The following is a 25,664-nucleotide window of genomic DNA, read 5'->3' as shown; positions in this document are numbered from 1 at the left end:
ATCCATGCCGAGGCTTATAGGATAGCCTCCACAATATATGTGAAGCATGCAATTGAACCATTTTTGGTTCTATATAGCACCTTTTCTTCCGCAGTGTAGTCCAGATATTTCTCAAGATTCAAGATTTAATTTATCACGCCTGTACACAAAGAAAATGAAATACCATCCCCCTAAGCATTGGTCAGTACCACACATAAAACACTTTGAGTGGTGCTAACTGTAATTAAATAGTGCACATAGCAAAAACCTGTTGTTTGAAAGGATAAACTATGTATGCTTTATGGTTTTGCTTGCCACAAAAAGATGCTGTAATTAGAGATGCACCGATCGATCGGCCGCCGATCAGAATCGGCCGATTTTCACGTGATCGGCCACGACCGGCAACCGGCCGGTCAGTCTGAGACATGCCGATTTTATGCCGGTCAAATGCACTCGCACCTACTTGTAACAACATCACACAGCTGAGTTAGCAAAGTTTGATGAAGCTAGCAAAGGCTAACACTCAGGGCTGGATAAAGCGCTAATGCTGAGTTTTTCTATGCAGCGAACGCTGTGCTTTGCCATATTGCGTGGAATTTACTAAGCTGTCACTTCAGGTTACGTAAACAGCGCACATCACCGCCCGTCCTTGCCGCTAATTGCGTGCTCACAGCTGAACCACAAGCACTGTCAACAAGCAGCAACATAGCCACGGCAGGAATAAACATCGTTTTGCTTCGGTTTGCCACCTTAGCATGTATTCTTTCAAACTAATACAACAACAAAGTCCGATTTACACATTTAGAGGTTTATTTCATTACCTTTTGTCTACTCACGCCTGTATATTTCTTCTAAATTCGCCAAAAGTAAGCATTCTAACATGTCATACACTACCGCGACCGTGATACAAAACATATCATGGGTGCGTTTCATGCAGCGTTTGTACGTCCTCCCTCGCTCCTCGATGCCTCGATCCTCACTGATCTACATAAAGAATGATGGGGGGGAAACAATGGGATAGTCTATCCAGTGTTAGTTATAGATCAGTGGGAACGCCCCTCGAGGATCGAGCATCGAGGATCGAGGAGGCATGATGAGAGGCACCCCATGTGTGGTGTCGTTGGAAAGCTGTGTTTCTCCTGCATGACGTTATGCCATCCAAATATGGACACTTCCTTTGTATCCGCAAGCAATCGCGAAAGTTCAAAGAAGAGTGTAGTAGACTGAGTATGCATGCCATTGGCTGTGTTTCAAGGCTGTTATCTCAAAATTAGTTTTTTGTTATTTTCCAACATCTCAGCCTATGTAGCACCTATACACCAAACTTTCCAATTATACACTTATCAGTATTCTGAAGATATTTACAGTTGGATATTGTATGTGAGAAGAAAAAAATAGTAGCCTAGTCCTACAGTGCATTTCTATTAGTAGTGTGTGAAATGAATGTCCCACACTGGGAATACTGCAGCTGAAGAAGACTTGAAGAAGAATCTGTCTATCCACATTTTTTTTACCAGCTATTGATAAGTTGATTACATTTCTATATTAACATGTATTAAAGAAAGGATAGAAAATAACTATTTTTGTGTGCTGTAAAGTGGTTAGAAGATGCAAATCGGAATCGGCTAAAATCGGTATCGGCAGGTCAAATTCTATGAAAAATCGGAAATCGGAATCGGCCAAAAAATTGCAATCGGTGCATCTCTAGCTGTAATCAAAAAGGAGGACTGGCACTGGCTGGATTGTATGTCTGTTGGCATGTTTGCAGATAATTGGGCTGCAGTGAGTCTGAGTGTGAGTATGTGTGTGTGTGTGTGAGTGAGTGTGTGTGTGTGTGTGTGTGTGTGTGTGTGTGTGTGTGTGTGTGTGTGTGTGTGTGTGTGTGTGTGTGTGTGTGTGTGTGTGTGTGTGTGTGTGTGTGTGTGTGTGTGTGTGTGTGTGTGTGTGTGTGTGTGTGTGTGTGTGTGCTGTAGCTAGTTTATCTGGCCCGTGTGTAATTAGGATGTCAGGACTGGAGTGGGCCACACAGCACAGACTCTCCCCCTCCTCCAGCCAGCCCCCATCATCACGGCTCCACTACACCGCCAGAGAGAGAGAGAGAGAGAGAGAGAGGCAGCGCCAGGAGCCGTAGGCTGCTACCTGCTCTCTGCCCACCTTACAGTATGTGCAGACACCATGATGGAGCCTCGGTGTTGGGGGGGAATGCCAGGGTATGCCAAGCTGGGTGGCAGGACCCTCTAGTGTGGTTGGCATGAATCCAGGACACTCATCTGGCATGACCACTGCCCAGCTAAAAGAGACGCATCTTGACGGGGCCACGGCGTTTAAAATGGACCTAATGGGAGTCCGATTAAAGCCTTTGGAGTCATGATCGGTCACAATGTAAATCATGTAGCTGAGTTGGAGCGCTGCCTTCATTAACGGCATAGCCCACATGAGAGCACTGAATTCAGTTCAAGTCAGTCCCAGTTCAGCTCTATTTACTCACACTGAGCCAGTAAGAGTGAGCATGAGATCAAAGGGCTCCGTGTGCTCTGAGACTCACACCTGCTCAAAGGGTGCGCAGAGTCATGGCACCTCTCACAGGCAGATGAGTCCTATTTGCACCCCTCATTGGGCCAGTCTTGTGCAGTCAAAAGCAGACGATAAAGTGCACCTGGAGATGAATCCTAGTCAGCCATGTCAGAATATTATGACAGTGGTTTGTATTTAAATCCAACTTGCATTTCACTGCGCACCAATCTGATGAGACATGTAAATGAATAATGATATGGGGGTGCATGGGTGTGTTTTCTATGGAGAAGATAAGACTGGCAGCCGGTGCTCTTTCACTCAGTCCCGTATCTCAGGAGCAGGGGACAGCCAGACCTGTCTCCATCAGCTCCTCCAAGCGTTCGACATCACAGCTCCCTCGGCCTGTTTATTCTTGTCATGAAGTGCTGGTGTCATGTCAGACGCTGCCAGACTGCCAGCCTGACTTTGAGCCCAAGCCTCTGATCACATCCGCGTCTCTGCAGTGATCACCGGTGACAACGAGAAATTCGGGCCATCCTGAAAATGATGTTTAAAAAGTCACACGGCCTGCCTGACATGTTACAGGGGGAGAGTCCAGTACTGTGTGCCTAGGTCTATTCCAGGCACCCCACATTTTGATTTGTTTCAAGTGCTCTTAGACCTCTTTACTTTTGGCCTGCAGTGCTTGTGACTCTGCAAAGGAGAAAAGACAAGCCTTTGCTTGTTCGTTGGTTTGTGTTTTTTAGTCTGATGTAAATGAACAATGTCAAGACAGACTAACCAGTCTACCAGCCTTCAGCTACTGTGTGTGTGTGTGTGTGTTGTGAAGTGAGAGTGCAGTGTTTGTATTTGTCCCATGAATATTCTGTGAGGGTTTTAGGGTGTTGTAGTGTTTGTGTGTCCTTTGTGCCTTTGTGTCTGAAGGAGTGTGTGTGTGTGTGTGTGTGTGTGTGTGTGTGTGTGTGTGTGTGTCTCCTGTGTCCTGAACAGGTGCTACCCATGCGCTCCAGCAGCCAGGAGTTCTCCAGCTGCGTCATCAAGCGTGAGGAGGAGAAGTGCATGACGAATATCGCATTACACGAGCCCCAAGACTATGAATATGGTGAGGGCGTGAGTTTTGCATGCATATGGGAATCAGATGTATAGACTTGTTGTGTGCATGTGTGTGTGTGTGTGTGTGTGTGTGTGTGTGGGTTAGTGTACAGTATGCTATGCATATATGCATGAAGGAATTTTTTGGGATGTGAGTGTGTATGTGTGTGTGTGTGTGTGTGTGTGTGTGTGTGTGTGTGGATTTGCATACATTCATGAAGGTATGTTTTGAGTGCTAGTGTGAGTGTGAGTGTGTGTGTGCGTGCGTGTGTGTGTCTGTGTGTGTGTGTGTGTGTGTGTGTGTGTGTGTGTGTGTGTGTGTGTGTGTGTGTGTGTGTGTGTGTCTTTGTCTATGCCTTTGTGTGGGCATTTATGCATATCTGTGTGTGTGTGTGTGTGTGTGTGTGTTTCTTTTCATTTCCCTCCAAGAGCAGCTAACACACAAAATCAAGCCATTCCCCCTTATCAGAATTTGCTTAGAATTGCATTATGAAAATGTCAATAGCGTTTATGTTCTCTGGTCATACGCAGTGGAATTCGTTTCATCACATCACAGTGTCAATACTCTTGTGTCAGACATGCAATCAAAATGCTTGCCACGCTTCAGGCATCCAACGGGCTGTGTGCGCTGCCATCATTTGCCTTGATTAAATCCTCACTCACATTTGTGCCGTGGTGGCGGACGCAGTCGTGGATGCATTTGTGCCTCCTATTTCTTATTTGTCGAAGAGTTCAGGGAGCCACGCAGACCTATCTGCGACGAGCAGACCGCGTAATCAATACCTGTCAGCCAAACGCCGCATTTCCCACGGCCGCGTCTGCTTGGGCCTCCTCACTGTGCAGCGCTTACACAAACAGGAAACCCAAGGAGAGGAGTGACACCTGGAAACAATTATTTTCTTGAGGCAGGGGGAGTAAGGCAGTTGCGTTCTTTTTTTTCATTTTGATACACACGCAGTTCGGAGGAGGACTCGCACTGCAGCTGGCTCAGCGATATAAACCCAAATGGCCCCCCCGGCCCCCTCCCCTGCATCCCCAGCTGGATGTGAGTCACGGAGCAGGCCGGCCGGCCTCGGGGTCTGGCTGCGTCTTCTCCACCACTTCTGTGCCTGACGGAGATGCTCTCCCTGCCCGTTACTCAAAATAGGCTCCGCAAAGGTCAAGTGCATGCGTCTTCTTCTGCACAGCACCACCCCGAAAGTGCATTATTTTCTCATACCTGCAATGTGTGTGTGTGTGTGTGTGTGTGTGTGTGTGTCATTGTGTGTGAGTGTGTTCATGTCTACATGTGTGTATGAGTGTGTGATATGTGTTCATGTTCATGTCTGTAGTGCACCATTGTCTGTGCAGTGTAGCTGTAGCATGCTATGCAATCCTTTAACGGAACATCAACAAGGGTTGAAAAAAAAAATCCTTCACCCTGAGTTCCCTTCCTGCTTCCACAAGAGACTAATGCTATTTAGATCCCACCCAGACACTCAGTGGTCGGCTGCAAGTATTAATTATTGTGGGAGAGCGCCAGCGCCATTTTGACCCCCTAAGCAAAAGGGCCCTCATGTCTCCACCTCCATCTCTATTGATCCCCAGTCCTCCTCTCTCTGCCAGCGAGAGCAGTCCAGTGCCACAGACAGGAAATCATTGGGCAAGAAATAAAACAGCCACCTTTGCAAAAGCCATGTTAGAGAGAGAGAGAGAGAGAGAGAGAGAGAGAGAGAGAGAGAGAGAGAGAGAGAGAGAGAGAGAGAGAGAGAGAGAGAGAGAGAGAGAGAGAGAGAGAGAGAGAGAGAGAGAGAGAGAGAGAGAGAGAGAGAGAGAGAGAGAAGAGAGAGAGAGAGAGAGAGAGAGAGAGAGAGAGAGAGAGAGAGAGAGAGAGAGAGAGAGAGAGAGAGAGAGAGAGAGAGAGAGAGAGAGAGAGAGAGAGAGAGAGAGAGAGAGAGAGAGAGAGAGAGAGAGAGAGAGAGAGAGAGAGAGAGAGAGAGAGAGAGAGAGATAAAGAGAATGAGGCTTTGGAATTAGGTTCTTCTTATACAGTGAGGAGGGAAAAAACATAAAAAAAGAGAAAAGGAAAAGAAAAACACATTCGTACTCAGATTCAACATAGCTGTAAGAACAGCCTAAAAAAAGTACAATATATGATCAAATTTCACCAAAAATATGGGGAACTCACATGTTGGCCCAGGGGATCGTTATGGGAAAGATCCCCCAGGCAGCCTTGGTCACCCTGCTCTGCCAGAGACTGAGAGGCTATGGAGGAGAGGCCCTTTATAATGAGAGCCCTGGCCAAGTGCTCCTCCATGTTGATGAAGTGAGTGCGTGTAGAGGCAAATTAAACTATTACCTAAATAAGGGTATGTTGTCCCCTCCTCCCGCGCTCCCATCTCAAGGTCATTCAGGTTGCCTGTATCTGGCTTGACAGACACTGACATTACTAACAGGTCTCCCCTGGGGCACCGAGCAGAACAGACCCCTATGGAAAGACCTCAACAAACACATTTAGCACGAGAAAGTGTTTCTGTAGACTGTACAGTATGTATACAGTACCCTCCAGAATTATCGGCACCTTTGGTAAAGTTGACTAAAAACAGATATAAAAAATAACCATTTTGTGATTTATTGTTATCTCATAATGAAAATAATGAGGAAAATATGACCTTGAAGGGAAGCAATGTATTCTGAGAAAAAGGAAAATCTCATAGATAAATTAATATTTTGAACAGAAACAGATTACTCACAATTTTTGGCACCCTTACTTGTAATACCTCCCTTTGACAATAAAACAGCTAGTGTTAATTCTCCTAGGATGTCCCATAAAGTTGGAAAATACAAACCAAGGGATTTAAGACCTTTTTGTTTTTGAGTTGAATATAATTAGGAAAATGCTTCTGTTACATTTTGTATGAAAGATTTCCTAGGGGTGGCAATAATTCTGTGCAACGTATTTTAAAACTATTTATTATTTTTATGAGATTTTCCTTTTTCTCAGAATAAATTTACTTCTCTTTAAGGTTGCATTTTTCCTCATTGTTTTCATTGAGAGATTACAATAAATCACCTGGTTTTATTCAACTTTGCCAAAGGTGCCAATAATTCTGGAGAGTACTGTATATAGAACACAACAAAACAACACAACTCAAAAGACAGACAGAACATGTATCTACATGACTACATGACAGAAAAGAGCTACTCTGCCTTGATGATGTACCATAGTGAATATGAGTACAAGTATGGCGTGAATATTCACACAGACAGCATGGGAGGGCTCGGTGTGCCCAATGAGCACCCTCCCAGAGCAGCACCATCTAAATGCTGTAATGCTGCCCGGCTGGCAGACTCCGCTGCGCTGTGTGTGGTCTTCCTGTGACGGCCATGTGATGCCTCGTCCAGCTCGCTCTGGACTCCTCCAGCTCCCCTCTCTCTCTCCTCTCCTGTCCTCCTCTCTTCTCTTCTCACCTCTCTTCTCCCCTTCTCTCCTCCTCTCTTCTCTTCTCCTCCTCTCTCCTCTCTCCTCTCTCCTCTAGCCCACTGCCCATGGCTGCCTGGTGCTGTGTGGCTGTGCTCGTTTGCCCTTTAAAAAGTAATTGGCTTTGTGTCCGGCCTGCCAGACAGAACAAAAACAGATTAGAGCTCAGGGGGAGGCTGCTCTCCCACCACACAGACATGCACAATCTACCCATCTACCTATTCTGCACCACGCCATGCACTCACTTAAGAACTCCGTTGCCTTAGGAGCATGATGGGGGTGCAGACAGACAGAGAGAGAGAGAGAGAGAGAGAGAGAGAGAGTTGAGAGGAGTGGAGCGGGAGCGGGAGCAGAGGAAGGACGAGGACGAGGTGAGAAAGAGTCGGACTGGAGCGGAGAGCACAACCAGCCACATTTCATGACTGCAACTCATCCCCCAACCATCCCAACCACGCCCCCCGCCCCCACCCCACCCCCCTAACGTGGCCAGCGCGCGCACGGCTGAGGATTTCTCGCTCCACTTCCTGCTTCAACCAGTCCGGGCCTTTAATTGTCGAGGTGCACTGTGCATGTTAGTCGATGAAGTAGAACTGTGATTACTCCAGCTGTAATTAAGTATTGAGCGGCCATCTTAGCCTTGCCCTCGTGGCTAACAGGATTATGGCGTGATGCTTCTGTGACTGCTGCTATGTGTGTGTGTGTGTGTGTGTGTGTGTGAGGGGGACCAGTGCTGCCAGGGTTTCTTTTCTGTCTTTTTCTCCCGTTTAATTTTTTTGCACGGTTAGCTTTGCTGTGCAAACTCAGCCCAATTTAGCAGTTTGCCCATTGATTCGGCGAGAGGGAGACGAATGGCGTGTGATAATGAGAGGCCCTGGTTCGGGACATGTGATCTGCTATGTGGACAGGCAGGCATACACACACACGAGAGCTCTCTCACTCTCTAACACACACACACACACACACACTCACACAGATCACATACCCTCACACACCCATGTATAAGATGAGAATTAATTCTCCATAACTCGGTTAATCAGTCTGCGCCAAGCGCAGCACGCTATTCCGAGTGGCTCTGGCCTGGGGCTCAAGAGGCTTCAGTCAAGACTAGTGCACTAAACACGCTACAGGAACATGGCGGCTGCGAGAATGTTTGTCAGGGAGAAGTGTGTGTGTGTGTGTGTGTGTGGGGGGGGGGGTGATCATGTAAACGTGAAAGCATGTTTCGAGAGGGGTCAAGGACATGGCCTCAAATGCCAAAAAGACCCTCTGAAAAGCATGTTGCCAGCGACTGCCTCCTGCCTGTCATCCATGGCCATGAGGAGCGGAGGGTCGAGGGGACGGTAGTGGTTAACGTGCCGCGAGCTACAGGGGGAAGTGAAATCCAATGCTGTCATCTGAATGGGCTTTGACATTGTGCTGGATGCAATAGACATTTCTGAGATCAGATATTGATCAGCAGGGCCACTCATTTTTATTGGAGTGTGACCACTGAGGATTTTCTGTGTGTGTGTGTGTGTGTGTGTGTGTGTGTGTGTGTGTGTGTGTGTGTGTGTGTGTGTGTGTGTGTGTCTGTGTGTGTGTGTGTGTGTGTGTGTGTGTGTCTGTCTCTGTGTGTGTGTGTGTGTGTGTGTGTGTGTCTGTGACTGTGTGTGTCTGTGTGTGTGTGTCTGTGTGTGTGTCTGTGTGTGCGTAACCATGATGGTCTCTGTGATCATTTGACCCCCTTGCAGATCTTGATGCAGGCTGCCCCTGGATGTGGGATAACCTGACATGTTGGCAGGCGTCGAAGGTGGGCGATGTGGTGGTAGTCAAATGCCCCGAGGTGTTTGTGGTCATTGCCCAGGACAATGGTAAGTACTGTGGCTAAAGCACAGTAAGGAGGGGCTTTTTTTTTCAAAAACTAACTTGCGAAAAGCTGAGAGCCTTTCTCTGTAAATGCCAACACCAACAGAGTTACTAGCTAGCTTACTAAAGTGTGTGCGCTTGTAAAAGATGTAAGAACATTGTGCTGTGGAAAGTGCTGTCTGTTAGGGCTAGGGCTGATTCATTTAAAACATGCCAGGAGACATTAGTGTGGATGGCTACAGTATACAACAGCTTTGTCCTTTTCTGAGAGCATGACTAAATTAACTGGATGATGTGACTAAGGTTAAAACCTGCACAATGTGTGAAATGTACTGTATGGTCAAACTTGTGTCCCATCTGATAGATAGATTGAATCAGCTTTCAGTTGGTGATTGTTTTTCACAGTTGAGTTGGTTTGATACAAACTGAAAAAATGCACAGGTTTAGTTGGTATCCTGCTATGCTTAAGTCAAGACAACTGTATTCTAGCACATATAAAGCGCATACAGTATATAAAACAACGTGAGCTGTATAGATGTGTGAAGTGTGTCATAATGACCATGCCTGGTGGTGTGATTGCAGAGCTGGGGGAGGTCACTCGTAACTGCACAGAGTATGGCTGGTCAGAACCATTCCCTCATTACGTGGATGCCTGCATTTTTGACGACAACACCACCAAACCACCGGTACAGGTTCTCCACAAATCCTCAGGGGATTCAGAAATGTTTTAGTTACTCAAAGATGCATTATCCATTCTGTGAAAAATAATAACAACAATTAAATCATGAATATACGTATAAAACTCGTTTTAGCTAACATGCCAGCAAACACGTCATTGAAAATATACTGTATAATAGAAATGTAATTGTCTCTCCTCTCGAAAGGACGATACAAATCTGTCAAAGCCTCTACATACCGTAAATCCTCAAATTATGGCCGGGATTCTCTTTATAGCCGGGCCTCAGATAATAGCTGGGTGCGTGGTCGCTTGAGACAAATAAAGGCTGGGCCTAATAGTAAACCATCAAATACCCCCCAGATTCCATTGTCCATCAGTCCCAACATTTAGCAATATAACCAAACAGTCCAAAAGTAAATTAAATCCCTAATCAAACCGAAAATCTTCTGCTTTTGATAGCCTACCAGTATGCCGCTCCAAACGCATGTCTTGCAATAAAACGCAACAAGCCTGCCCCAAATAAAGGCCTGCGCTTTGCGCAGGTAAATAGGTAAATAAAAGACCCCGGCTGTAATTTGAGGATTTTACAGTATACATGTGGTTAGTTACTGTGCCAATTTTATATGTGTTTATAAAAGGTGTTTCACTTTCTGAAACATTTTCTTCCATTTCCGTGCTCTTCTCAGCATCCTGAATTTTATAAATCAGTGAAAGCCCTCTACACGGTTGGGTACAGCACCTCCCTAGTGTCCCTCACCACTGCCATGGTCATACTCTGCAGGTTTAGGTGAGTACCAGGGCCCTATTGAGTCTATTCCCCTCTCTTTCACACTCTCTCTCTCTCTCTCTCTCTCTCTCTCTGGCTCTCTCTGTTTCTCACTTTCTTTTTGTTGGACTGGAGAAAGATGTATATTAAACACAAAGGCCTCACAGTTTTTATTTTTTGTTCCCAACAGGAAGCTTCACTGCACCAGGAATTTCATCCACATGAACCTCTTTGTGTCTTTCATCCTGAGGGCTATCTCTGTGTTCATCAAAGACGGAGTGCTTTACGCAGAGGAGGATAGCGACCACTGCTTTGTACACACAGTACGTCTCTTTCTCCTGTCTGCGATTCTTTAAATGGTGCTTTAATGGTGCTGTGAAGAGCAATACAGTCAGCAATGTAGTTAGACAACTGGGAACACTAGTGATGGTCAAGATGTTAAATCAGAGCCGGACTGCCCTATACACGCACTACACATGTTGTGTAGGGCCCCTGCAAATGAAGCAGAACCATCATTAGAAGAACTTGTGTTCCTCCTCAGGTTTGATGTTCACAAATGATGACTTGCATCTCTTATGTCTCTAATGAAGACAATGAAATGAAGTTAATTCATTGTTGGTTTTTAATATGAGTAACAGGCTACACAACTATTGGCAAACTTTTACAGTACATCAGAAAATAGTCTAGTTTCTTTAAACTATCCAGTTGACTCTTTTGCAATCCAAGAAAGGTTCTCTTCGAGTTGTTTGGTTTTTCAACATTTATTTTAGCTAATCAAATAGCAAACATCATGACTCATATCCTTATGCACACACAAATAATACGGACACAGACTCAAATTATTTTCCCTCTTAAAGTGACAGGCATCTAATGAGACTCCACCAATACAATGTAATCATGATATTAAAAAGTAGATCAGAGAGAGAGAAAGAGATCAATATGCAATATTCAAATGGCTGATTATTTTAGGTTACTTGTAATTACTCTGAAATACATGAACTGCAATGAATATCAATACAATATCATAAAATGTATATAGGCTGTCTATTCATGGGTTTCATCAGGTCCTTTTCCACAGGTGTATTAATCAAGTATCATGCAGTCTGCATTGATAATCATGGTGCTTGATTGTATACACCTGTGGAAAGGGACCTGATGAAACCCATGAATATGTAGGAGGACCAGTGATGTAAATGGTCAGGCATTGACAATATTCAATTTTACTGGGAGTGATAAGGTGGGAGAGGGGACCCAAATAAAATTCTGCTCAGGGCTCCATCAGGGCTTGTGCCAGCTCTGTGTTAAATAATAGTAGGGGAGCATGATATTGTCTCTTCTTGATATCAAAACTGGCTATCCAGGGCAGTTACATTTATAGTCTCAAAGTCTCATAAGGGACAAGCAGCTCCCAAAGCCAGTTTTACGTGTTCGGCTGAGAAGGAGCGTGCCAAAGATAACAGATACCGTACATGAGACTCTAACACATGTTATCACACAGTCTCCCCAACCATCCATCTATGCATCCACCCATAAAAACCCAAAGCCTTATTGGCATCCAGTGTTCTTAGATTTAATTGAGAGGCCTAAAAAAGCCATTTCTTTCAGCCCTCTCTAAACTAGCCAATGACAGCCCTCTGCCTTTGTCCTCCCGTGTCTCTGACAAACAGTGGTAATTATGGTGTGCTGTTGAGTTCACCCAGCTATGGAAATATCCCATTAGCTGCAGAATTAGCATATCAATACCTGCTCCGCTCTGCACAGGTTCATTATGGCCCAGCTCAAGGTCCTACCGAGCCATCAACAAGCTCATCAGTAGGCGCCCTAACGACATCACCACTCCCCAAATTGGATCAGTGAATAATTGATCAGCCTCGCAAGAGATTATGTCGTTGGCCGTCAGAGGGTTTAGCAGCAGAGGCGCATAGAGGGGATGGGGATGAGAGGGGACCAGCAAAATGCTTAAATGATGCAGAGCTAATATGGTCCTTTTATTTGTGAACCACTGATGGAGTTGAGATTTGACTTAGATTTGTGAAACATTGTAACCCAAGTAGTCCTCTTTCACTCAGGCAATCTGGAAAGTCCAGCACTTGTCCTCAGTCTATGCTGAGAGGGAATTCATATTGATTGTTCCTCCCTCTGGAGATGCCTTTTGAGATATGTAATATGTCAAGAGTAAATTTGAATGTATTTCAATACATTCAATAAAAAAATCATGAGTGAATTCAGATTTGTCAGTCATTTTCGTTTTTGTCCTTGTCCATAGGTGGCTTGTAAAGCGGTCATGGTGTTTTTCCACTACTGCGTCATGTCCAACTACTTCTGGCTCTTCATAGAGGGTCTCTACCTCTTCACTCTACTGGTGGAAACCTTTTTCCCCGAAAGGAGATACTTCTACTGGTACACCATCATAGGCTGGGGTGAGCAGCTACACTTTCTATTTGAAGTTTAAATGTATCGCTGTCTGACTGTGTTACAATGGATCATTCAGACAAAACCGGTGAAATGTATTAATGTCATGTCTGGCCTCTTTACTGGAGATTATGTCTTGTCTTATTGTAGGCCTTACCAAGTAGAAACTTAACTGGGGATTTTAAGATTCCGAGTGCAATTTAGTTCGGTTCTTGGCTGAACTAAGATCTCAGTGATAATCTCCACTTTCTATGCCATTGCAAGAGGATTTCTTAAGACATTACAATAGATCATCTACATTACATAATGATGTCTTTATGTAACATTAAGCGCTGACGAGAAAGATACCTCTATCTCTGGACACGCAAAGAGCTCTGCGTGCAGACGTTCTCCTACTGTGACCTCGATGACATGTTAATTGTGTTTGTGTGTTTGTGTGTATGATTTCTCCCAGGCACACCTACCATTTGTGTGACCATCTGGGCTGTTCTGCGGCTGCACTTTGATAACTCGGGGTATGTGTTTAGCCAGAGCATCATTAATTACATCACCACAAAGCCACGTTCCTATGCTCTGTATCGCACGTTGGACATCTTTCAGATGGAATTATCAAACCTTGTCTTCTAAAAGCCCCCCTCTTGTTTCCATCCAACTCCCGTAGGTGCTGGGATATGAATGACAACACTGCTCTCTGGTGGGTCATAAAAGGACCGGTCGTGGCTTCCATCATGGTGAGAGAATGAGAGGCTTGGTTCCACATCCACACCCGTGCACCACTCCTCTCCTTCAGCAGGAGTCTGTAGAGATAGCAAACTGATGACGGCCACAGAAATACATACATTTCAGTGCCGCATTGTTAAAGATGGGCGAATATTTTGCTGTGGTTTTTATACCCTAGCCCTAGGCAAATCCCTGCTCAGCTTTGACGTAACTGATTGCACTTGAATGACATGAAAGTCTTGTGTACGTAATGCACAAAATGGCTTCTCCTGCATGTGTTTCCCACAGATCAACTTTGTGCTCTTCATCGGCATCATCATCATCCTGGTGCAGAAGCTGCAGTCCCCCGACATCGGAGGAAACGAGTCCAGCATTTACCTGTGAGTCTCGCATCGCCATGGAAACAGCATGCCATGCACGTATATGCTAATCGGGGTGCAGGGGCTGATGCTGCGCTCTGATTGGGTGACATTTTCCAACTGATCTCAGAGCTGACAAAGGTGCAGTTTTATTAGCAACGTGAGGCGGAGTGGCCACGCGCAGGTCACTGCTTTGCTTATTTTGTGTGTAGGAGAGGTCTTTTGTTAAGGAGCAGGAGCTTCATTTGTGCTCCTCTAAATGCTTGCTGCTCTGATTGTGTTGTCATCTGTCCTTCTCTGGTGCTGATTGGTTGAGATGTGGTGCTGTTTGATTTTCATTGGCTCACAGGAGGACAGACAGAGTGTTGAGTCATTGATAGCAACCATTCTAAGGTATTTGGTTGCTATGCATTTATCATGAATGCTTCTCTCATGTAGCTCAGTATGAAACTGGAATTTGGAGGGGTTTTTAGAGGTTATATGATGTTATGTTTGCTTGTTGATTTCCTCTTCTTTGTAGATTAGTCAGATGATGTCAGATTGCACCTCACTGACTTTCTTGGTCTGCCTAAATCCTGATGTGTTAGTACAGTGATCTAGATGTAGGACTATTTGAGGGGTGACTCAAAATGCTGGTGTCGTACCAGTGATAATAGAGTGGAACTTCTACGGAATTAACCTTTATGTCCGACTGTTTGTCCATTTGTGTGTCTATGTTCATTTGTCCATTATGTACATAGATGTGTCATTGTGTGTGTTCTGTCACAGTTAACTCAATTTCACCACTCCCTAACCAACAAAACTGTTAGTGCTGGGACTAACTGCTCAGGCAAATATACGGCCTCAGAGAGATAGAGCCCTGCTGGGCGTGGACAGCTGTGTGTAGGTGTGTGTGTGTGTGTGTGTGTGTGTGTGTGTGTGTGTCTGTGTCTGTGTCTGTGTGTGTCTGTGTGTGTGTCTGTTTGGTGTGAGTTTGGAGAGTGTGTGTGAATGTCTGTTCTGTCCCTAAGATGTGTTGTCTTCTGTTGTGTTGTGTCTTTGTCATGTTTAGCAGCTGTGCACAGAAATGCTTCAGTGAGCCCACACAGGCTGTCACACAGTCGTGCAGGATGTCAGAACTTTCCACCATCACTCTGTAAGTGTGTGTGTGTGTATGTGTGTGTGTGTGTGTGTGTGTGTGTGTGAAAGAGAAACACACAGAGGTTGCTTGTTTATGTGTTTGCACTTGTGTGTATGTGTTTCAGTGTGGTGTGCATGTTAGTTTGTTCATGTGTACCTTACAAAAACCCTGTTTCCTATGGTTTTAATGCAGTAGCTATGGTTTCACCATGATGCCCCATGGTACTGATGATGGCCATGCTCCTAACCATAGTATTACTATGGATTATGCATAGTGCTTCATGCTAGCTTTGGTACCACCATGGTTCCCCTATTACACTTCATGGTGACTGTGGTGCTACTGTGGTGCTGCTATAGTTTCAACATGGTAACCGTGTTTTAAATACCATTTATGGCTCTTATTGGCCATTTACCCATGTGAGATCACATTTATGATGTTATGATCATTTTGGTGAGAAAATGAGGAAATTCAAAAAAGTACATTATAAAAAAGTAAAGAAAAAGGAAAAAAAGATTTGTGACCATGTAAAGCGGAACCAGTCGTTTCGGTAAAATTTACTAAATTAAGTTATTGTGCTCACGTGAACGGCCATAAACTAAGCTTTCCAACGATATGTATATCAAGGGTATTACACAAACTATCGCTAAGATAACCGCATCCAAAGTTGACATGGTTCTCCTGTCACGATATGCCAGAAGAGGAGAAACCACCTTTTTAAGCGGCGCGTGCACAACGGGAATGACAGCAAATGTGTTGAATCCTGCCGGGTTTAACAGTCAAAACGTATGTTTTTCCGTGAAATGCGTTCACGATATGAAACTGTAGACTGTATACAGTCAAATTATGCGAAAACGTGAAATTCAACATTTTAACCCGGAAGTTTGTTATTGTTGATTTTCTCAAAATAACGTTGTGCGCAAAACAACTGATTTCGCTTTGAATGGTCACATTTGATCTTTATAGGTGCTTATTTCTTAGAACTTAATCAGAACAGGTTAAAGTGCTTGAAATGTAAAAATGTTGTAACTTTGTGTGGGAATAGCAGGTGAAGAAAGACAACATTCCCGCACAGACACCTACAGTACACTCACACACACACACATACAAACCCACAGACAGACACAGACATACACACACAGCAGGCCCAGTTAGGAGGACATACAGTAGTTAAGGTACATAGCACCACAATTATTACATTTGGGTCCAGTGAACATGATTGGTTCTATTCTAGGATGATTCTAAGGGCCCAGAATAATTCTGTCATAGGGCTCAAATTTTCTAGCAGCGCAGCATCCCTGCCAAACATGGTGCTTATTTATCAACTTTACCCATTAAAATAAAAAAAACATGGTCATGGTTTCCCAATAACCATGGTTCTTTTGTCATAGTAAAACCATGGTTATTTTGTCATAGTAAAACCATGGTTCTTTTTCGTAAGGGGTGTGTGTTCAATCTGTCACGTATCATATGTGTTTCTGTGTGAGGTGGTAGTTTTGTTGGGGTTTTTTGTGAGGATTTGTAAGTGTCGTAACAGAGTGTAATTAGATACTAACACTACACACTGTGTGATATGTAGAGGGATCACCTTGTTAAGCCGAGACCATCTTCTATATTTTTTTCTGTGTCCAGTGCGTATGTGTGTGTTAATAGCCAGACCATTTTAATTAATTGAGACATATTTTCATATTAGTCATGCTGCCATTGTCTTTTTTTATTGTTATGTTTTAATGCTTGAAGTTGAAGTGGTGCCGTATTGTCAGTGAGGTTGAGAACTGGCTTGTTTGTGATGGCTGCAGCCAAACAAGTTCAGATGGAAAGCTGCCAGGGCAGTGTTTGTGGCCTAGGCCAGGCGAAGCCTCATTAAAATTTTTCTCATATTGTGCTGAGAATAGATCTTGATTGTGATTGTGGTTGCCTAAGCTTAAGCCTCATTGCCTCTGCATGGAGTTTTAAATTAATGCTGTGCCTTGTTTGGCCTGGTGTGGCTACAGTTTCATTGTGTCCATTTGCATAATCATAACAGTGTTTTTCTGGGTGGCTGTGACAGAAGCAAGTGTTTCAAGATTCTCACTTTGTCATGTAAAATGTACTGCATTTGTTCAGTTCTGTAGTGCTGTGTACACAGTAAACAGTTCATTCTCCTTGGATCTGCTGTGCTTTCCCTGAGAGGCCTAGGAAGGTGTGTACAGATCCTCTTCCTGGCCTGCTCAGTAGGCTGAACTTGCCTTTGCACACAGCTCGGTCTTGCTGGGCCAAGACTGTGCAAAAGTTCCTGTGAAGTTGTGCTCTTGTGTTCATCCTGGAGCATACAGGCTGATATTCTTTTGTGTTTGTTGTGTGTGTTTGTGTGTGTCTGAATGTTTGCGTGTGTGTGTGGGTATGCCTGCATATGTGTGTGTCCATATACTCGTGTGTGTGTGTGTGTGTGCGTGTGTGTGTGTACACAGGAGGCTTGCCCGCTCCACGCTCCTGCTCATCCCTCTGTTTGGGATCCACTACACGGTGTTTGCCTTCTCCCCGGAGAAAGTGAGCCAGCGGGAGCGCCTGGTCTTTGAGCTGGGCCTCGGCTCCTTCCAGGTGAGACACACGCCTGATTGATAACCCTCTGCACATATACGGTCATGCTCCACCGCACCGCATAACACTGTGCCTGTGTACCTTTTGGAGCGGTTTTAAACCGAACATTGGGAAATTACAAATGACTTAATGTTTTCCAAAACAGCGCATAAAACCTCTGGTTTATTTTTAGCATGTTTTTCTTCTTGATTACTTTAAATTACATTGTTAACCCCCAACGGGAGGCTCTTCCTTCAGAGGATAGACTAATTGGTCTTACACAAGAACAACAAAGTTTCAGATTAATAATTTCCCGCTACCATGGGAAGGAAGGCACGCTTGAACAGCAGAGTTCTCCCTGGGAATTTGTCCAAGAGCAGAAACCACAGCCAGTGACCCAGAAATGAGTGTAATTACAGATAAGAAAGCGCTCAAACACCTCAAATGATTTGGTGTTGAGCTGGGCATTGAACCCGGAGGCAGGGTCAGGGCAGCTCACTTATTCCGACTGACACCCCTCATGTGTCTGAGCCCTTCTCTATTGTCATCATGTTATGGTGCATTTACGTTGAAATGTTTCAGTAAAGACGTTTTTATGGACATGATGTATCATGGAGCATGATAACTAAACAGGATAACATGTTTGTGCACATTATACATGTTGATTTGTTTCAGGCACTGGATTTTGTTTCAGGGTCCTCTAAATTGTTGGCAAAAGATAAAAATAAAACATATCAACATCCAGATAAAAAAAATACTGACTGCAGCTTTCATCTACCCTGCAGACCTAAGAGACTTGTATGTTTCCTTTTCCAGGGATTCGTTGTGGCTGTCCTCTACTGTTTCCTGAACGGAGAGGTAAGCCGGGTTATTATTGCTCCGGGCAAACTGTGGTCAATGAAGTGCACTAAAAAACCATATGGACTCTCTCGGCAGCAGCAGAGAGGCTGGGACTGTGGGCCTGCATCCCGCAGCTAAGCAGAGACATTTAGTGCGGCCATTTCAGCGTAGCTCAGGACAACATGTCGAATGCAGAGTACACTTGGGAAATCTGCTGACTAGTGGAAATAAATGTAGGTAACAAAAAAAAGGAGCTAAGCTGGGACAGCAGTTCAGGAGCCCATGAGCTAATTCATTTTCCACTCAGCTCTTGTCAGTATGTTGAGAATTCACAAAACATCGATAGTGTGTTATTAACCAGTTAAAAACTAAACAAATGTGTGTGTTTTGAAGCTGCATTATATATCAGAAAAAGTCATTACACTTTTCAGTTCTATTGGCTGTAGTCTTGTTTGCTCTGATTGTTGACTATAAACCTGTGCGTATATACTTTCAGCTTTTTATGATAGCATTTCAAGAGCAGTAAGCGCTTATGAAAAGATCATGCTCTACAATCCCCGGACAGTTTATGAATTGTGATTCAAACAAATTTAAGAGACTAAATGGACTTTCCATAATTCCCTGAGTGTTTCACATAATTCTTCAGTGAATGGTGTCTAGTTATAGAGCTATATCCAGGTAACCTAAAAAGCACCGTTTTTTTTTAACTGCTTCTCTTCTACTTATCTGACATGTAGATAAGGTTGTGTCAGAGTGTGTGAAGCTGTATGGACAGCTGTTATGGAGGAAAACGTAGAGTACACTTTTTGCCCAGTAGATGGCTGCATTGTACCAAAGTGTTGGTTGGCATACTGTCATAAAGCAACAACCACCAGAAATAGACACTACATTTACATCACTCTAAAATATCACTTTTACCATTTGATAACTGCTGTACTTTAAATAACTCATATTTATAATCATGAAGAGAAAATTCAATGCACTTGACATTCAATGATTTATCACTTAATGTTATGCCAAGATGCTTCAAAATTCATTCATTAGGTTCAGAACACAAGTGCCCTGTCTTATTTCAAAAGTCTTGAAGAACATGTTCTTGAAAAACGTGTTCTTGATCAAATCAATTATTGACATAAATGGTACAGAACTGTTTTACACTGCATTAGGTATCATTTTATCCTAAAGCTTTATTGTATAGAATTGGTGTATTATACAGCACAATTCTCCTAATAGTTGCTCTGTGGCTGTGTTTGTGCTTTTGGGGAGTGTGAGGCAGAAAGGGATGGGCTGTGTAATGAGGGATGAGTCGAGCACCTCTTCAGCGAAGTACATTAAAAAATGACCTCTTCAAGTTTCTCCCTCAAGGTGCAATCGGAGATGAAGAGGAAGTGGCGAAGCTGGACGGTGAACCGGTACTTTGCTGTGGACCTGAAGCAGCAGCGTCACCCGTCCCTAGCGAGCAGTGGGGTGAACGGGGGCACCCAGCTGTCCATCCTCAGCAAGAGCAGCTCGCAGATCCGCATGTCCAGCCCGCAGGCGGAGAATGCCAACCTCAACCTGCCCACCTGAGCGTCTGAGCGCCCACCGCCCCCCGCCCCGACCGTAACAATTAACAACACACACACACACACACATCAGCAGACACCACACATGCACACACCTGAAGACACAAACATGCATGCACACACACGCACACACACACACACACACACACACACACACTGTGGCAAACAGACACATAAACTTCTCACACCAATGCCGAAAGGCCCACTCCCTTTTGTTCCTATACATTATTCCAAATACATCAGGCACAACAGGCTGAAAAATAGAAAACAAACAAACAAACAAACAAACAAAAAATACATAACACTGAAAAGCAGATGGCTGTCTTGATGAGAAATGCAGGTAGAAACAGGTGCGGATTAAATCTGATCAGTCTTAAATAGTGCCATACAATACAATTTAATACAAACTGCTAAGAAAGCAACATTAGTTTGCTACGTGAAAAGAGTCAAGTTGGCGTGCCATCCCTTGTACAGACAGTAAACATTGATATATTTTATAAGGAAGGAATATAGATGACCCATCAACTTCAACTAATATATAAATTGAGAACCAATATTGGTGTACTAAACAAAGATAACAGAAATTTAAATGAACGTGAAGAGTTAGTCATGAAAGGTTTACAAATATTAGCTGATATTAAATTCACTAATTTCAGAAAGTAAGTGGGATAGAAGGAATTACCTCAAAAGGTCCTCTCTCTTCTTAGTTCCCATGACATAGACTCTATGCGAACTAGATTAGTAGTCTTATTTACAACTACAGGCTACATGTGTACCAAATATTGCAGCATGTATGAAACTAAAATCTTGAGTTGAGGAGGGTAAAATATTGTTGACATAAATAGTGTAAGGTGTATGTACTTGTAAGAAGTGCCAAAATATGACTATTTTAATAATCCTTCATTCTGCAAAACATAGTATCTATGGCAACATAGACGAAGGAAAACTGAAGAATCTTAGCCTTGCTTGTATAAATGCCTATGTGACAGATTAAATGTTTCATCTTTTTAGGGAGGTTGTAAAATTTATTTTTTTTACAATCAGCCATAAGTACAGAGTATGTCAAAAAAATATGAAAGCTCAAGGATGAGCGCTTAATCGTACGTGAAACTCTTGTTGTTGTGCTTTGGATATACAATTTTCTTTTCTATTTTCGTATCATGACGTTAGTAATTTTTTGTGATGAAACTGTCAAATAAATTGGGGTGGGACGGGAGGGGTAAAGCACTACTGGAGTCCAAATCTGTAGAGTTCATTTGCGATACAGAAGAAAATACAATGTGTTTTTTTTCCTTTTGGATGATATTCCGATAAAAGTACAGTAGAAAACCTTTGACATGGTCAGATTAGAGTACATTGTGAGCTAAAGTCAGTGACTTTGTAACTTGTATGAATATATTATAGTGTTCTTTCTCAGAAGTCTTGCGTAAAAATGTCATTGTTCAGCTGAGACGCAATGAAATCACTCCGATCTCTGGCACAGCATGTTCTGAAGAACATGCCATGGTGACAGTCTGTACGTGGATGTCAGTACTAGTCTTCTGCAGCCCTTAGGCTACATCCCCAGGGGCATCAGAGGGCAATGAAGGGCCTTAGAAACCGAAATCAGAGTAGTTCTTTATTGCTAAATTGTAACCTCCCTGCTATGAATCGTTCCTTTGATAACTACAAATACATATCTGATGGATAAACATATAGATATATATATGAGATATTGACCCACTATGACATCGAATTGTCCCCATTCCTGGTAAGAATGGTCTGCTCATTTTTTTATTCACGCTTCCAAAGTGCCTGTTGGGCAGAGTGACTCCAACTGTGATCTGTCTAGTTTAAAATGACCTCACAAATTTAATTTCTTTTCCATGGTAATCTGAAGAGGATATACGAGTATACACGTTCTTTAATAGCTATTTATCAATTGTAATAGCATTTTTGCCTTTATACAGTATTTTAGATCATGGTGTGAATTACAGTATCATTTATGGAATGCAAGACACAACGATACGACCACTATGTATCAGTTTGATATACTGATACGTCCTTCTCTATGTGCCAATGTGACAATATATTCTCTAAATCATGTAAAACCTTTCTTTTTACTTCTAGAAATTTTTCTTCACATTTTGTTTTGAGACTAGTACACATTTTATCAAGTACTGGAGGTGACAAGCCACTTCTCGACCCTTTATGACCAAGCCAGTTTGATGTTGAGCTAACCCTCACACCAAAACACGTTTTCTCAACAGTTCCTGACAATCCTGACTGTCCTAATTTGAAAAATTTGTCCTGTGTTTTACTTTTTTAGTCACCCCTAAGGGCAGATTGCTGAGAGAGTATAAGCTAATGGAATGTGATGTAATTCATTGCTATTATGTACAGAGTAAAACATGTTTTTCCTCATCTTTTAAGCTACTGGACCTCAGTGTAAATTATATGGTTGCAATATATTTATTTGTTTAGAAAGAGTTTTTCTCATGCGTTAGTAATGTTAATTAACTTGCATACTTTATCATTACTTGGTTTGCTCATAGAAGACACAGCAATGTTATGACAATGTCAGAACTTAATGCGTGTGTATAAAACTGTAGCAGCAGTGTTATCCAGATGTGAAACTGAAAAAACAAATTGATATGTATTTGCTTTCATTGCCGCTCTTACTCAGTAGGTGGCGCTAGAGAGGCGTGCATGTGTGATTGGCCTGTATCAATGATAACGGCTCATTTCCTGCCACTGTTTGAAGGGTTTTAGAATTCCTCTTTAGTATTCGTACAGTCAGTATTTTAAGGAAGTAATATATGTATATGTGTATGGGTTTTCTTGCATTTCAAATGGTTTTTAATCAATGAAACTAGTGAAAACACAGCCCTGTCATTGTACAAAAGGGGTGAACGATTGAAATGTGTATACTGGGACTATGTGGTTGCATTCAACCCTTGGATGTAATTGAAAGCAATTGCATAAAGAGACAGTTGAAAACATACTGTACAGTATATGGTATGTGGTTACGTGGTATGTGAGTGGGGGCCAGGGGGGTGGGGGTGCAGGGGTTACCAACGATGGCTGTCTATAGACGTTGTGTGCCTGCATGACAACAAGAAAAAAATATTGAAAACAAGATAAATTTCTGCTGCTTTACATGTTCTATACACCAGCTGTCCGTCTGAGTCTGCGCACTCGGATGAAAAACGACCATGTCTCAAAGCTGTTACAAACGAGTATCTAGACGAGCTGTTGATCTGTGCTTGTGTTCATGTCTGCTTGCCACTAGACGGTGTTGTGTTTTACTTTGTACTTTTACCCGTGTTCCTCGTGGACAGGAGACGGAAATGTGAAGATGTGGTCTCTGACTCCGGAGACCCCGGTACCAGAACCGTCTGGCTGAAGGAAACTGGATGCTAGCGGAGAGCCGTTTTTTGGCTCCTGGGCACTTGTCAGTGGGCCACACTGTGTCCTGTGACTGTGCCAAAGACTCTGGGCAAGCGGCGGGTGGATGGCGGTGGGCAGCCTGTGCCATACTGTAGATAATTCTCATCTGCATACTGAATGTAACAACTTGAACAGGAGATGTACTGTAACTATAGCTACGCTGCTCTCTGCGCCTGCCATCATTTTGCTTTATTGTACCAGCGATGTCCTTGTTTGGTGTATAAATATTCTCTTTTCTATATGTCTCAGCTCTATTTTTGAGAGGGAAAAATGTGTGTGTGTGTGTCTGTGTGTCTGTGTGTCTGTGCGTGCGTGAGTCCATGTCCTCTAGATTTTTGCCAGTGGTGTCCTTTCCCTTGGTAGGAAGATGTGCATGTGGAAGATACATCTTCATATCATGAGAGTACAGAGACTCTCCTTTGTCATTCACAGATATTCACAACTACATCTGATCTTCACTCCACTTCAATTATGCATGACACCTTTTTAAAGCACCTTTACACCATGCCCACTTAAATATTAAACTTCCCTGGGATTCTGCAGAAGAGATAATAGTCTCCCGTGACAGACCCTTTACAGTAATACCTCCGTGGTTACAACTGACACTGATATCATTAGTTCTCATCTGCTTTATTTGATATTTGTTTGAAGCAAAGGTATAATAGGAAAAAAGTCAACATACACTTAGAATCATACACACCTACAATCATGTACATTACAATCAGTCCATTTAAACCCTTTATTAATAGGCCACTGTATTCTTCCAATCCTAACTTTATCCGTGAGCCAATTCAAAAGAACCCTCCCACCCCAAATATTAATGTGCAACACTCCGTAGCATTACGACTTCAGCTTTTCTTTTTCAGGAAAACTGTGTAAGAACGATTTGGTCAGTACTGTATATTAGGCCGCATCACATTGCTCTCCTCCAATCATTTCCTCACGAGCACTGATTGGATTCACTATAGGACAGTTTTGGATACCTGTGCCAGATGTAGGTCTTCCTACCCCAGAGAAAGCTACTATGCTAGAGGTACTATGAGTTAGGAACATTCTAATAAACATACAGTAAACATTTTCATCAACAATGCAAATTCCATGTGGTACGTGATGAGCACAGAACTTCCATTCTACAACATATTTAAACCAATGATGTGATGGTACCTGCTGAAGGGGTAACTACTGTATGAGCCATAAACCACCTCACCAAATCATCTCACTCCACAAGGGGGTAGCCTAACCTACTGTACACACCACAGAAGACATGCTCAGCATCAGGGCTGCACTACTCATTGATTTTGAAGCGAAATTGCTATTTCAACTAATGCAATCAGTTCAAATGAATGGTTGATCTTGTCATACAGTATCTGCGACTCATGGCATCCTTATTGTGGCTACAGTGAAGCTCACCAAATCAAATTGCTATTGCAATATTCGTCAGAAAAAGCACAATGACATACATTCCCCAAATTGTGCAGCCCTACTCTGCATGCTGTTTCATCTGGTTAACAAAGAAGATTCCCTCTCCCCTTTATGCCTTATATTGTATTGATTTGCTCACTAAACGTTTTCTGTCTGTTTACTTAGCTCATATAAAGGGAGAACACAAAATCTTTCCCACAAGTGGTCAGACCACATTAAGCCTCTGGTCAGCTCCCTTAGGGAAACATAAGGAGAGCTTTTCTAAGCCATTACCCTTGACTGGATTATTCTCTCTGCACATACAGTATTTCAAGCCAAATAGTAGCGGGTGGCTTTGTTTTGTTCAGAGAATGGAGCTACTCGGCTCTTGTCGTGGGGTTTGCCACTATCCTGAAATAACCAATACCCAGTCATTTCCGGTGTATGAGCTGTATAAGTATAATGGTATAAGCAGCAGGACAATGTTTTATGCAAAATAAGAGAAGCAAAACCATATCACTACCATATTAACTACCCCATGTATTAACCTCATAGCTGAGGAAATTTTGCCAAATTCAATGTATAAGCCACAGCTATTACGGTACTGGATAAGCAGTACCCAGCTTTGTCCCTATAAATCATGTGGAAAATGCTCCTCACATGCTGTATAGCTATCAGCCAAGTATTCAGCATCCCCTCAAAAAAGAAAAGACAAATCACTGTAATTTCAGAAGAGAAATGGGTAAACAAGTGCCCTTAAAACAGTAAGTCTCATCATTCACACATTATAACAGTGACTGACCCATTTCTAATGCACTGTGCTACAGCAGTTCCACAGAACACACTGACTATCTACGCAGGCGTTCAAGAGCCAAAACGTATACAGAGACTCCACATTCCTACAACTATTTCAAAACGCATACAATG

At 43.2% G+C, this 25,664-nt stretch overlaps 1 protein-coding gene across 6 annotated transcripts in view; it reads left to right on the top strand.

Annotated features, from left to right (window-relative positions):
• Positions 1-21,092, top strand: part of adcyap1r1a (adenylate cyclase activating polypeptide 1a (pituitary) receptor type I) — a 36,220-nt gene extending 15,128 nt beyond the window's left edge. Inside the window, exons 3-15 of one of the 6 annotated variants that reach the window (XM_062517381.1) lie at positions 3,484-3,595; positions 8,776-8,895; positions 9,473-9,576; positions 10,256-10,356; positions 10,526-10,658; positions 12,602-12,755; positions 13,202-13,262; positions 13,409-13,478; positions 13,756-13,847; positions 14,881-14,961; positions 17,394-17,523; positions 18,319-18,360; positions 19,708-21,092. In XM_062517381.1, coding sequence (XP_062373365.1) covers positions 3,484-3,595; positions 8,776-8,895; positions 9,473-9,576; positions 10,256-10,356; positions 10,526-10,658; positions 12,602-12,755; positions 13,202-13,262; positions 13,409-13,478; positions 13,756-13,847; positions 14,881-14,961; positions 17,394-17,523; positions 18,319-18,360; positions 19,708-19,911 — 1,404 coding nt within the window. In that variant the 3' untranslated portion in view covers positions 19,912-21,092. Of the gene's footprint in view, positions 1-3,483; positions 3,596-8,775; positions 8,896-9,472; positions 9,577-10,255; positions 10,357-10,525; positions 10,659-12,601; positions 12,756-13,201; positions 13,263-13,408; positions 13,479-13,755; positions 13,848-14,877; positions 14,962-17,393; positions 17,524-18,318; positions 18,361-19,694 lie in introns of all 6 variants that reach the window. The other 5 variants (XM_062517379.1, XM_062517380.1, XM_062517378.1 and 2 more) reach the window with 5 other exon arrangements.
• The last annotated feature ends 4,572 nt before the right edge of the window (positions 21,093-25,664 follow it).

This window comes from Sardina pilchardus, chromosome 2, assembly GCF_963854185.1.
Source record: "Sardina pilchardus chromosome 2, fSarPil1.1, whole genome shotgun sequence".
Taxonomy (NCBI): domain Eukaryota; kingdom Metazoa; phylum Chordata; class Actinopteri; order Clupeiformes; family Clupeidae; genus Sardina; species Sardina pilchardus.
Note: the sequence above shows the minus strand (reverse complement) of the source record. Positions and strands in the feature narration are given on the sequence as shown.